General features: G+C 48.1%; 1 protein-coding gene across 1 annotated transcript in view; it reads right to left on the minus strand.

Moving 5' to 3' along the window:
* Nucleotides 1-14106: 14106 nt before the first annotated feature.
* The window catches only part of Rpsa (ribosomal protein SA), a gene marked incomplete in the record, with an annotated part of 5385 nt that continues 4895 nt past the window's right edge, over nt 14107-14596 (minus strand). The window contains 2 exon segments of the mRNA XM_013513553.1: nt 14107-14269; nt 14429-14596. Coding sequence (XP_013369007.1) covers nt 14175-14269; nt 14429-14596 — 263 coding nt within the window.

Raw genomic sequence — 14596 nt, forward strand, 5'->3', positions numbered from 1 at the left:
GCTTCCACTCTACTCACACTCACGTAGCCAGTGTTTAAAACGAGTCTCATTTTAAAGCACGTATGTATCCTGTCGGTGCTGTTTCTCCAGACAATCCTGATGGACATACACACCATTTAGCAATGAAGAGGGTTTCACACAATACTGGAGGAGAAGAGCAACATCTTTCTACTTTATAAAAAGAAATACCAGAACGAAATTCAGTTCTTTCACATCAATGCATTGAACATCTGTTCCAAGCAGCTATTATTATAAGGAAGAGCCTGGATTTGCTCAAGTAAGATAATGGGGGTAAACTTAACCCCACCGCTGTTTTCCGCTGAGTTGTCACTGTGAAAGTTCACCCTCTACATAGTGCTGTCCATATTTTCAGTGCATTAATCAGATTTCTGACAAAACACTGGACATAAACAACACGAAAGGAGGAAGGACGCATTCTGGCCCACAGTGCTGAAGAGCCCAGCCGCTGGCCTGCTAGCTGCATTGCTTCTGGGCTGCGGCCAGGCGGCACGTCAGGACAAGAGGACACGGCTCCCCTCATGGCAGCCAGGAGGCATGAGGAGGGAGGGGACCGGGTCCCAGATGCTCTTCAAGGTCACTCCTTGGACCGAGCCTCCTCCCACGAGGCCTTGCTCCCGGAGGTCCCAGGACTTCCCAGCACTTCCCAACAGCACCATAGGCCAACCATCAAGATCCCAGCACAAGGCCTTTGGGGCCGTTCAAGATCCAGACCATAGCACACAGAGACCGCGGCAAGTGCAGCAACTTCCCTGCTTCCGCGTTGCATAGGAAGCTCTAGTCTTTGGGATGCAAACCACAGCGATGTCTTACACACAGGGTCCCTTCACAGCCCTGCGCCCAGCCTCTCTCTGGTGACCTGTACAGGGCTTCCTCCACCTAAACCAACAGCCGTAAGGGCCACAGTGGAGCTCTGGGAACAGACCACACAGCACTTGGTCCCCAAACCCTGCCAAGAGCGTGGGTGTGCCACAGCAAGCCCCCAGGACCAGGAAACACCGAGGATTTCAGGAAAACAGCAATACTCAACCTCTGTCTGACATCCTGTGGCCCACTGGCTTGAGATAATTCAACATAGATTATATTGTGTTGCACCAGATGTGGTGACATGGTGCACACCTGTAATTCCAGCACTCAGGAGGCTGAGGCAGGAGGATCACTATGAGTTCAGGGCTAACCTGGGGTACATAAGCAAGTTCAAGGCCAGCCTAAACTAGACAGTGAGACCCTGTCTCAAAAAAAAAATAAGATTATACTATATTCCTGTAGATGAGAACATATTTTTATGACGCTGGATTTTTAAATGTTTATTTGACTTCTTTAAAAAGCGAATATTATAGGAAAGTTGTATTGAAAAAGAAGTAAGAGGCCAGGCGTGGTGGCGCACACCTGTAATTCCAGCACTAAGGAGGCTGAGGCAGGAGGATCGCTGCAAGTTCAAGACCAGCCTGGGCTACAAAGTGAGCTCAAGGCCAGCCTGAACTGCATAGTGAGACCCTGTCTCAAAAGACAAAAAAAAAAAAAGTATATATATATATATATGAACAGGGATGTTAAACTTTGATTCCAAAGTTTGAGAAGTACAGTTCACAAGAGTTAGACACTCCATTAGTAAGTAATTGCAGTTATTTAAGAATAAACTGAAATATTATTGTTCTTTTCAACTTCTGCATTTTATTTTTTCAAATCACTACTAAGTTGTTAGGATATAAGTGCTTATGAAGATGTCTAGGCCCTGCTAGTTCATAAAAGGAACTATTAAGGGTTTCCTCTGACTATGACTATGAAGAATTACAGAAACCGTACCAGCTCCTTGAATCAAGACTGTTCAAGAACCTCTGGTATAAATCACACAAGAATGACAGAGGCATTCCACAAGAATATTAACTCTTCTCTTCTTTTTTTTCCCTGAGGCAGGGTCTTACTACATAGCCCAGGCTGACCCTGAACTCATGGTGATCCTCTTGCCTCAGCCTCCTGAGTGCTGGGCTTACAGGTGTGCACCACCACACCCTGCTGGAATCTTTGTTTGTTTGTTTTGCTTTATTGAGACATAGTCTTGCTATGCAGTTCAGTCTGGCCTTGAACTCACTTATGTACCTCAGGCTGGCCCTGAACTCACAATGATCCTCCTGCCTCAGCCTCTCAAGTGCCGGGATTACAGGATTATGCCGCCATACCCGGCAAATCTTCATTTTTAATAGAAAATTATTTCTAACTGCTCCATGCAGACGCATGGTCCCCAGTAAGGTAAGAGCAGGGGCGTGGTCTGAAATAGCCTGAGTGGCCAGGGAAGTCGTGAGTCAAGGACGACAATTCCCGCCTCCCAGCTCCTCCACTTCCTTCCTCAGTCACAGAGCTTGGTGAGGCGGGGCTAGCGATGCCCAGCTCCCCAAGAGCCTGCCCTTCCCGGCTTCCCTGTGGGGCAGTGGCCAGTGATGTTGGAGGCCTGGTGGCCTCTGGGAACTGACTGCCTTTAGGACCTGCTCGCCGGCAGCGCCTTTGATCTTCCTTGCTTCTGTTCCACAGGACTGCGTTTTGAGAGGCATAGGGCAGTGTCCCCGCCACACTGCGATAAAACTCGGGACAGGACCTGCAGCATCGAGCGCTCTCGCGGGTCTGGGCGTCTCTGGGGTGTCTGGCTGAGAACCCGGACATGAGAGGAGGACACCACTCTCCTCACTAAGCCAGTTATTTTAGGTGTCTGTAACCCACAAGGGACACCTGTATTTGGGATAAGTGTTCATGTCATGAGACTTTAACACATCAGTTATTAAACCAAAAGCACCTTACTCGAGACTCGGTGGCCTGGTTAGGGTGTGGATGTGTTGGCGAGGAGACCCAGCACTCTCACACGGACGCCAGGCCAGCGGCAACATTTCCTTCGTGAGAAGGAGCACTTCAACTGGAGCGTGAGCTTCCCTGGCTGATGCAACCAAGCGCCACGAGCGTCGGCTCTAGAGCAACATGACAACAGCCACAGCACCGGACCACCTGGAGCTCAGCAGTCCAAGAGGCGCTCTGCTCAGCTGAAGTCAAGGTACCGGCAAGGCTGCGCTCCAGCTGGAGAGGCGGGGAGAGAGACGCTCCTTCACCTTGCTGTCCCTCAGGACACTGCCTGAGTGGCTGTGAAAAGGCAAATGCAGATTAAAACTAAGAAAAGAGGGGGGCTTTGTTTTCCCTGTTGAAAATATGGGAGAAATTTCTCCTCTTTTTTAGAATACTGACTTAAAAGGTTGCAACTGCACATCGTTCCTCACCCCTCTGAGAAGCAGCAAATCCTTTAAAGCGAAGTCAGAGTCTCTCCAGGTTTGCAGCCCAGGGACGCCTCCTCCTGGACCTGGACATCATCTCTGACATACGGAGCACCATCTTCCGGTTTCTCTGGGGAAGTAGCAGCCTGACTTCCCCAGGCTCATTCCAAGATGCAAGAGGCCTTCCCTCATCATGATGGGAGAGGCTTATTTCTGCTCTGCACAGAGCCAGTGTGGCTAATGTAGATGGTTACCGTAACCATTGCTAGGTTAACTTAGGGTGAACAATGCCTGACACAAAGTCAAAACAAAATGTATTCAGGAGACTCTTTGGCAATGTCGTTTTCTTTCTTCTAAAGTACTGGGGGACTGGGAGAGTGCTATGAATAACTGCCCCTGAAGAAAATCAAATGTTCTTTTTCTGCTTAAAATCAGATCTTACGAATGATTTTCATAAGAGGTGCTACAGGGCCTCCTGACTTGAAGACCTGTGGTTGAACAGCCTGAAAACAGGTCCTGTGCCAGCGGCTGTGTAACGGCATGAAACAAACACTTCTGCGTCGGCACAGTTCTATAACCAAGTGCCTGGAATGTGTCATAAATTCCGACTTCATGCTATTCCATAATGAGATTGCTTTGTGAGGACATCTGGGGGTTGGCAGGAGATGCTGTTTTTAACTGTTTCCCAACATCTGGCTTTGGACCTCTTCCTGTGTCTTCACAGCAGAGTGTCTGGACCCCTCTGCTCTCTCTGCCTGACCTCCACTTCCCCTCTTTCTCATCAAGGTAAAACCATGTTCACTATAAGACTCGGCAACCTCACTACCAAGATACCCTAATGGATGCACAAGTGCTTACTGTCACTTCACTGGTAATCGCCAAATACCAGAAACAGTCCAAGCGCCTTCAGCTGGTGAACGGATAAACCAACTCTGGTTGTTTATGCAGTGGGACACTGCTCAGCAGGGAAGGAAACAAAGGACATGCAACAGTGTGGGTGAATACCAAGAGCACTGAGTTCACTGAAAGAAGCAGGTGCAACAGGCAACAAATCCTATGGCACCATGTATGTGACACTCTGGAGAAGCCAAAACTAAAGTGACAGACAGGGACTGGTGGTCAGGGAGGGAGATGGGCGGAGGCTAAGGGTGGCTATAAAAGAGCACACAAAAACCAGGCACTGTGGCACATTTCTGCGGTCCCAGCACTCTGAGAGGCTGAGGCAGGAGGGTCACGAGTTTAAGCCCAGCCTGGGCAACTTAATGACTTAGCAAGAGCCTGTGTCAGAGTAAGGAGGGCTGGGAATAGCTCAGAGCAAGGCCCTAGGTGCAAGTCCTAGTACTGAAGGAGTAATAAACAAGCACAGGAAAGGCTTTGTGTGCTGAAACGATTGTGCATCTTGGTCACATGGGTGGTTATGACCTGTATGCAGTTGGCAAAACTTTTAAAACTGTAAAATAAAGAGAACAAGTTTAAAAAAAGAGAGAGAATGGGTTTTACTATATAAATACCACATCTCAATGTAAAATTTTTTCATTCAAAAATGATCGATTCTGGGGCTGGGGATTTAGTTCAGCAGCAAAGCGCCTGTCTGGCAAGTGCAAGGTCATGAGTTCAATTTCTGGTACCGGAAGAAAAACAAAAACAAAACAAAACAACAAAAAAATAAAAACAAAAATGATCGGTTCTAAAATAAGAAAGGAGAGAAAAGGGGCACAAAGCGGGCAAGATAAACAGGAAGTACATGGTGGGAAGCAGAAAACACCTCGCGCAGTTCTTTCAGCTCTGTAACAGTGTCACACACTAGAAAGATTATAAATAATAAAAAAAATTACTCAGCTCAGGTAAGGGCCCTCCTCCAATGGCGGAAGATGGCAAGAGAGTGTGCAAAGTCCCTTCTCTTCCAAGGCACCAATCTGTTTTGTCTTTGCCGTCGTGACCTAACCATCTTCAAAGGCCCCTCCCAACACCAACAGCTGGTGTCAGCCAGAGAGCACAAGCACTCAGACCAGCCATGCAGCAACAATAACACTGAAAAAAGAAAAGAAAAAAATCAAAGAAAATAAAGAGCCAGGCGTGGTGGCACACACCTGTAATCCCAGCACTCAGGAGGCTGAGGCAGGAGGATCATTTTGAGTCTGAGGCTAGCCTGGGCTACAAAGTGAGCTCAAGGCCAGCCTGAACTGCATAGTGAGACCCTGTTTCAAAAAGACAAAAAAAAAGAAAAGAAAAGAAAGAGAAAACCAATTACACCAGCTATAAGTGGACTAAATACACTAAAAGATTTGGGACTGCATAATAAAACAATACTCACGCTTTTTCTCCTGCTTTTCATTCTGCCCTGCAGCTTCCTGTGGAGAAGAAGTGGACAGGTGAGACTGGCCGTCCCTGGCCACGCTCCTGGGCCCTCAGGCTCTGTCATTCTCTTGTGGCACAGTCAGCTGCTGGCTGGCTGGCTGGGGGGCAGCCAGAGTGGACAGCCTCGGGCTGTAAGACCTGCCCTCCCCTCCCTGCTCAGATGCGAGCTGCACAGTCCGGTACCCCCAGTTGCCGTTCCAAGCAGAGAACTGGGGGCACCAACAGGGACTCTGCTTCTAAGGAGTCACTGGGATTGCCTTGTCACTCAGGGCACTGACTAACTTTGTGCAGAGCACAGTACTCTGCCTTCCCCACAGCAAGTGCCCAGGGGCCAGAGTCCCCCTCTCCCGTTGAGCTCCGTATCGCAAGGAGTTAGATATTTCCCGTCTCACAGATATAAATGAGGGCACTGGCGAAGGGGACTGACCAGCTGAGGCCTCTCAGCTGGTGCCACACTCTGCTAAACCTTCACGTTGTCTCGGGTACCAAATTCAAGTGGAAGGCTCCTCCTGAAAAGGTCTTGTAGAGGCTACTTTAAATGTAACGAAAATTTTAATCCTGTATCTCTATGGTAGTATATGTCTTTCTTTCTTTCTCTTTTTTTTTTTTGTCTTTTTGAGACAGGGTCTCACTGTGCAGTTCAGGCTGGCCTTGAGCTCACTTTGTAGCCCAGGATGGCCTCAAACTCGCAATGATCCTCCTGCCTCAGCCTCCTGAGTGCTGGAATTACAGGCGTGCACACCACACCTGACATACAATAGTATATTTCTAACATTGTTCAAGAATGAGACTGGGAAACACAGTTGGTTCTCATAATTAGAAAGCTGCAAAACTCCCGCTCCAGGAGCCAGCTGCAAGCTAAGTGCAACTCAGCCAGAGAGTGGTGTTCTGCTTACTTTCCAGTCCCAGAGAGTTATCGCCTCGAGGACACCTCTGCCCAGCCTCAGACAATGATTCTTCCCCATGTTATATGACAGTAATCTTATTTGTCTCTGTAAGAGTAAATTCTACCTTGCAAATAGTGACAAAGACGTGTGTAACTGACCATACAATGTTACGTTTTCTGCCTTTTTTGTACTCCCCTCTGAAAGCTTACATAACTGACTGATAGCCTCAACACGGGGCTGGTGATCTGAACCTCCGGGTTCCCCATCCCGCTAGTGTAATGAAACTGCCTTCCCCAGTTCCATTTGGCCTGGTCCTAAATTCCGCATCAGTCTGACAGCAGAAAAAGGTGTCCAGCCCGAGGGGTGGAGAATGTAGGTGCAAGTCATTCCTTCATTTCCAGTTAGCAAACTCTGGACAGCTCAGTGCACAGAAGAACACAGATCTTTGTGTGCTGAACATTATCAGGGTAATAATACCCCTTACCTATCGCGGGCTGGTCAGGTCAGCATCTCCTGAACGAGTGTACAGTGAAGGCTAAATAAAAAGGGGCAGATGGAATGATTTCAGGGCTCCAGGAGGATCAAAGCCCTCACAGAATTTGAGGTTCTCTCAGGGCTAAGACCAAGACCTTCTCCGGGTGGCCCGTATTTATTTGGTTATCAGAAGAAGGGAGGGGAGTACTCAAGAAGGGAAGGAACCACTCAAGGACTTCTCCAAGTAAGGCAGTAAGTTAATCCACCCAGGAGTGAGATGCCTGAGGCTACAGTCTTCATCTAACTGAGATCTGATCCAGGTGTACTTGGCTGTGATCCTGTATTATCCTTTGAGGCTTCCCAGCTTCATCCGCCATTACAGGTTTTAGTAGGGATCAGTGACTCACAGGGGTTCACTTACTATGAGTCCATCGCCCACTTCCAGATAAGTGGCCTGGGCTTTGGACAGATTCAGAAGTGAACATGAGAAGTCAATTGGTTAATTCAAGTCCTGCTCGGGGCTGCTTCATCATGTTCTCCATCAGAACGTGTATCATCTCTCCTGCTCCCTACAACAACCCCATTAGGTAAAGCCTTTTATCATTCCCATTTTACAGTCATGATACTGAAAAACAAAAATCTTCAGTAATTTTTTTAAACTCAGAAAGTCATGGGTAGAAATATCATTTGTTTCCTTGTTTTTCTTTTGTGATACTGGGGATTGAACCCAGGACCTTCCCACTGAATTATATGTTCAGCCCTGCCCTTTAAAAAAATCTTCTATTTTGAAATAGGATCTTGCCAAATCCCTAAATTGCTAAACCCAGGCTCAAATTTGGGATCCTTCTGCCTGAGGCTCCTAGAGTGGTGGAATTGCAGGCTTGGCAGGCTCAGCCAGGAAGATTACAAATATGAACCCAGCCTGGGCAACTTAGTGAGACCCTGTCTCACATTTTTAAAATATAAAGGAGTTGGGGATATGCTCAGTGCAAAAGCCCTGGGAGTCAATGGCTAGTACCAAAAAAGAGAAAGGAAAAGGAAGGAAGGATGTAGGAAGAGAGAAAGGAAGGACAGGAGGAAGGGAGAGAGGACAGGAGGGAGGGAGGATGGAAGGAAGGAAGGAAGGGAAGGAGGGATGGAGGACAGGAGGGAGGGAGGGAGGATGGAAGGGGGAAGGAAGGAAGGGAAGGAGGGGAAAGAGGAAAGGAGGGAGGGAGGACAGGAGGGAGGGAGGATGGAAGGGGGGAAGGAAGGAAGGAAGGGAAGGAGGGAGGAAGGACAGGAGGGAGGGAAGATGGAAGAGGGAAGGAAGGAAGGAAGGAAGGGAAGGAGGGAGGGAGGGCAGGAGGGACATAACATAAAATACATCTATAGATGAGTACATTCAAGTACATTTAATAACATAAAATACATCTATAGATGAGTACATTCAACTTAAATGTCACTCTGAGGGTGAGCAAAGATAAATTAGGTTAAAGTTTGTTATACAGCCCTTTGTTCTTGATTTACTCATCATCCTCTGGGACAAAGATTTATTGCTTAAAACTCAATTATTAAAACAAAAAGGCAGGAATATGATAAGAGATGCTGAAGACCAGCTCGAAGTGGTACAGAGCAGGCAATAACTAATTTTTAAAAATTGGCACAAAAATAAATTCAGTCTGTCCGAGGCCTACACGACCTGTGGTGAGGCTCCTGAGTGGTTTAAGGACAGATCAATCGTCAAGCCAGCGGCCAGGGCAGAGACCAGCAGTCTGTGACATTCTGGCGCCTCAGAGCAAGACAGCAAAGCGGCTGAGGACTTGAGGCATGCACATTCCCTCTGGCTCGGCAGTCAGCAGTCAGGTTACTAGTTACACTGGTCTGCTCCTGTGTGCTTTTCCAAAAACGCAGTTCTTCAATTCTTAAACCTTGACCACGTCAGCAGCTCACCCCCACTGCTTCCTGCGGCCCAGCAGCACACCCCCAGTCAAGCTGTGCACCGAATAAAGCCCACAGACACAACGCCTCATGGTGTTCGTCCTTATTGGGCTTTGACCTTCCTGGTGCTCTTCGTGACTAACGTGCATATATTTTGTCTGTGTTTTATTCTGTCACTGTGTCTCTGGGCAGGAGGTTAGTGGTCCTAGGCCAGGGCCCCGATAAAGAGAGACTTTACCCACAGGAATAATTATATAATACACTCTTTACTTTAAACTTTTAAAATTGTGATCCAGACAGCTTCATAGCAGGGGAAAAACATTTTATTCCCACAAAGGAAAGACCGTAACTGGCCTAGAAGGGGTGGGCCCTATAGAATTGCTCACTTGGGGGAGTGGGTGTGCATCTGTTTTATCACCAGGTGAGAACCCCATCCCAAGCTGCAGAGATGTGCTTCCCCTCCAGGGATAGGTAACAGAGGGAGAACAAATCTGTTTCTTTCTGCAGCACAATTCTCTGGATCTCTGTGGAGAGATTAAACACCTTGTCGAACAGGCTGAACAGACTACAAAAAGCCGGCACCTTTTCACCTCTTCCCAGCCAACTCTAGGACGGCAAAGGTAAAAGGGTTCCTTTCATTCTGCTTCTGTTTAATGGTACCAAAGTAGTGGGGTGCTATGCTGGACACACACGCTCACCCCTCCTGCTCTTGATAGTCACCGGGGAAGACCCTGAGCCTTCCCTCTCCTCCAGCGATACTGCTATGGTGCCTCTGTGTTTGGCAGGCACCTTCCTAAACCCAGTGTTTCTGTGTGTTCTCATCTGTGGGTGCCTGTAGGAGGTGCTCTAGATTTGGGGTGGACTTTGTGTTGGTCCTCCAATCTGTTGTTCATCTTGTTTACAACCTAACCCTTAAAAACTGGGGATCCCATAACCTAATGATGTTACAGTTCAGCCCTAACCCTTAAAAGCTGAGGATCCCATAATCTAATGATGTTACAGCTCAGTCCTAACCCTTAAAAGCTGGGGATCCCATAATCTAATGATGTTACAGCTCAGTCCTAACCCTTAAAAACTGGGGATCCCATAACCTAATGATATTACAGCTCAGTTCAACCTGCAATTATGGTTTACCTTTCATTATGGTGGCAGCCTTCCCTTAGGGAATCCTGCGCTTGCTGCACCTTTATCATGTCTTTTTTCTAGCACGTATTTATCTCCCTTTTAAATAACCTTAGCTTTTCCTTTCTTTCCTCCCATTGTCAAAATTGGTAGCTATCAACATATAGATAACCTCACACGGATTGCTATGACACCTCTGATCATGTCATGATCTGCACTTCCTGCCCATGTATTCTGGTCCTAAGAAAGAACCTATTTTCACTGTTTAGATTTCATGTGCCTCCTCAGTACCATCCTTTTAAGGCTGTTAATATTAAAACTACACATGGCTCACTCCATGTGCCAATAATAATAGCATTTTTTTTTTTTGTACTGGGAATCCAACTCGGGACCTTGCGCTTGCCAGGCAGGTGCTTGTACTGCTGAGCTATGTCGCCGGCCCAATAATAGTATTTCTCAATTAAACATTAGCTCATACTGTGGTGCTTATACTAAGGCCAAAGCCTAGCTCCCCAACTATATTACGTGCCACTGGCTGGGAGACTCTACCCTTGAACCAACTACCTGACTCGGAAATCTCAGGCAAAAGCAGCTTTGGCCATTACAGCAGCAGTGGGACCAGCAGCTACTGCAGCTGCAGAGCCGGCACCCTTGTTCCACCAGACCGCCCACATCAGGTAAGGGTACTTTCAAACTTGTATTCAAGCTCAAACCTGTCTTGATACAGAGGCAGCTGCCAGATGACTCAGCATACATCAGTAGTTCTTCGGACACACCCTCACTCAGCTGTGACACTGGTCACCATCCCACATGAATCACGCCTATTCCATTTAACCATTCAGAATCTTGGGAAGAGGATCAATATCTTCTCCCTGGTGCTGCTCATACAAATCTAGACATTGAAATGACTGGTCTTCAGGGCCGGTTTCAGGCCCAACTTTATAAACTTCAAATGGAAGCTTCTAAATTTTTTTTTTTTTTTTTTTTTTGGTACGAAATCAAACTCAGGACTTGGCTGGGCGTGGTGGTGCACGCCTGCAATCCCAGCACTCCGGGGGCTGAGGCAGGAGGATCGTTGCGAGTTTGAGACCAGCCTAGGATACATAAGTGAGCTCAAGGCCAGCCTGAACTGCATAGCAAGACCTTGTCTCAAAAAGGCAAAAAAAACAAAAACAAGAAACTCAGGACCTCCTGCTTGTCAGGCAGGCGCTGTGCCACTGAGGTACATCCCTAGCCGGTGTAATATTTTAGATCATCTCACTGATATGGTCTATGGGCTTAATCCCAAGAGCTGGTTCTCTGGTCTCCACCTTCTCATTTAGATTCTTATTGCTATAGGAATAATCTTCATTCGCTTTCCTGCAGTCCTACAGGGCCCAATGGTATACTATTTCAACTGATGCCACATGCTGAAGCCCAATGACCTCTCCCCACCAAGCCCGATATCCCTCCTCCCTATGTGGGGTGTCAGCCAGAGGTATGCATGAGATGAACATGCACAGGGGTAAGGGACTTTTGGAGTCACATGCCCCAAACCTTCTGGAATGCATGGTTAAAGATTAATATAGCCAGGGGCTGGGGATTTAGCTCAGCTGCAAAGCACCTGCCCGGTAAGCACAAGGTCGAGAGTTCAGTTCCCGGTACCAGAGAAAAACCAAAAATAAACCAAAAAAAAAAAAAAATTAATATAGTCTACCAGGGCAGTACCCATGTCTGTCAAACACATTGCCTTCAGGGATGAATGCTCTGGCCTTCCTTCTCTTCTCCTACTCTATCACTTAGCTTGGTCCCAGGATCAGTCACTTAACAGGCCACCCTGACCTCCCGGCCTCCTACAGGAGTTCCTGCCCAGACACCCTTCATCTTCCTTCCACGCTTGCTTCCTGGTTCTATCAATAAAAGGCCAGAGGGGTTGGAGTCTGGGGTTGTCCTGAGACCCGAGCTGTCTCTGATAAGGGCTGCTCCGCTCTCGATAGGGACTCTAAGTAATCCGTTTTGTCCTTTGCTCTGTGCTGCACCCGTCATGAACTGTGCCAGGGTATTAGAAAAATGTTTGTCAGGTCCTAGAAAGGCAAGATCCCTAAGCACTTAGGGAAGCAGGGAAGTGAAAAAAAGGAAAGCTAGAGTTCTGGGCAGAATTCAGTTTCCATGAAGCACGGAAGCAAGCAAACCCCCAAGATTAGTGTCAAGAGCTACAGGCTGTGGTCCTAGCAAGTGCAATCTTGCGCCTGTGATATACACAGCAAGCCCATTTTCCAAGGTTAGGACAAACGAGAATGAAGTGTGCTGCAAGCATGTACTAATGAATAAAAAAAAGCAGGGCAAGAATTGAGAAAACAATTGGGCATCATCTCAGCACTTGGGAGGCTGAGGCAGGAGGGTCATTGCCAGTTTGAGGCCAGCCTGAACTATATAGCAACACCCTATTCTCAAAGAATTTGAGAAAACCTGAGCCTGTGGTGAGACAGCGAAGTGCTGGCAAAGGGATGTGGCTTACTTGTGCCAATCAAGTGGCAGTACCAGGGCCACGTTTCTACCTTTCTTTGGCAATGGCCTTGGGCTAGAGGGGCCCACAGTAATCCCTGGGAGACCCACTAGAGGGTGAGCTGCACTGAGCTCTCACAGGCTGTCCTCTGTTCAGCAGTGCTGACGGGCTGACAACTGCAGACACCACCAGCTAAGGTCTTAGCCAGCTAGTGCTGGCCAGCACCAAGTCATCCGCGGCCAGAACCCCTTACCCCCAGGAGCCACCAGGAGCAGGATCTCACTCTCAGGAAGCAGCCATAAACCAGACTAAACCCTGCCGGGTGCTTCTGCAAATCCACTAGGATCTCCTGGGTGGACTCACCTGTCATCTTTGTGTGACTGTTGTGGAAGTGACAGGAGCCAGAGCAAGAGTAACACAGGCCTCTGGCTTGGATGCTGGGCATAGGGACACTTGGCTACAGCAGAAGGCGGGCAGTCTTGGACTGGTCAGCAACTGACAGGTGGAATCTCCCGTGTGTTCCTCCCCAGCCAGACTCAGATGAGCTCCACTCCCTTCCCAGGCAGAGCTTCCGGCTCCCTCTTCCAGCTCCCCACCACCGTGGTTCTAAGCGGCAACACTGCCCGAGAATCCTGAGACTTCCTTGAACTCAGAACCCACTGCAGCGTGGTTCTGCAGAGCCAGTGCCTGCCATGAGAAACAGCTGAGTGGCTCGGGACCTCCTCACATCAGCAGGAGCCTAGGAATGTGACCACACAGTGCAGTCAACATACTCATCAATGTGAATGGTGCAGGTCCCTCAAAGCTGGGTCCAATCTATCCCATTTATTCCTTTAGAGTGTTTTCTTCTGAAGCTGGTGATGGTGGCACATGCCTGTAATTCCAGCACTTGTGAGACTGAGGCAGGAAGTTCTCCATGGTTTGAGGCCAGCCTGAACTACATAATGAGACCCTGTAAAAATCACTGGCAATGAACATCGTTATAAAAACAGTTCAGGATGCAGCTACCAGCATTTTAAATAAAAATGTATAGAAAACTGACGAAGTACTGACATAGTACTCCATGAAAATTCTACGAGAAACAAAACTCTCCCATAGGTTATACACACGGGAAATCAACACTGAAAAGCTAAGGACTACACCCCAGGTTTGCCCGAGGCAGGCCTGCAGACACCAGGAATCACTCAGGCACTGGCCACACTTCAGTGAACAGCAAGACTATTGTCACTAAGAACAACCTACTACAAGTGTGGTGGTGCATGCCTGTTTGGGAGGCTGAGGCAGGAGGACCACTGCGAGTTCCAGACCAGCCTGGGCTACAAAGTGAGCTCCAGGCCAGCTTGAACTGCATGGAGACCATATCTCAAAATGAGTGAATGAATACATCAATCCAATCCACTACAGCCTGGACCCTGTATCAATGCAAATGCAACACAACTACCATCAGGACTTGGAAAAAACATGCCTGGGGCTACTACCCATGCACGTACACTGCCTACTAGCAGTTGTTATGCATCCACAGTGGCCTGGGTTTAAGGAGAAGTACAGAAGTTCCAGCCATTGTGAACTGCAAAAATTAGAAGACAACTTTTAAAAACTGGTGTTTTATTTCCCATCAACCTCACTTCCATTGTGCTGAAGTATCTGCAGAACAGCTCAAGACCACTCAGTGGTGGTTCCCACCCACTCAGTGGCCTGTGCAGTGGGGGCTGCAGACCAGTCTTCCGTGGCCGGCTGCGCACTCCAGTCTTCTGTTAAGGAAAGACCAAAAACCCGTCAGTGCTATCTCCAAAGCACTACTTGTCACCACCCTGTCCCAACAGCATCTATGAAGCATATTGCACAGCTTGTCAGGTTCTTTTACCAGCAATGAAGACACAACCCTCAGGGTGAAGCCCTTGGACACGTACCGGTAGGGAACTGCTGAATAGGCACAGAGGGCACCTGCACGCCTTCAGACCAGTCTGCAACCTCTGGCTGAGCAGCAGTGAACTCGGGAGCTGGTGCAGTCCATTCACCCTGAAATTCCTCCTTCGTCACAGCCTTCTCAGCAGCTGCCTGCTCTTCCTTTTCAATCT

Source organism: Chinchilla lanigera, unplaced genomic scaffold (genome assembly GCF_000276665.1).
Source record: "Chinchilla lanigera isolate Chin_1 unplaced genomic scaffold, ChiLan1.0 scaffold00019, whole genome shotgun sequence".
Taxonomy (NCBI): domain Eukaryota; kingdom Metazoa; phylum Chordata; class Mammalia; order Rodentia; family Chinchillidae; genus Chinchilla; species Chinchilla lanigera.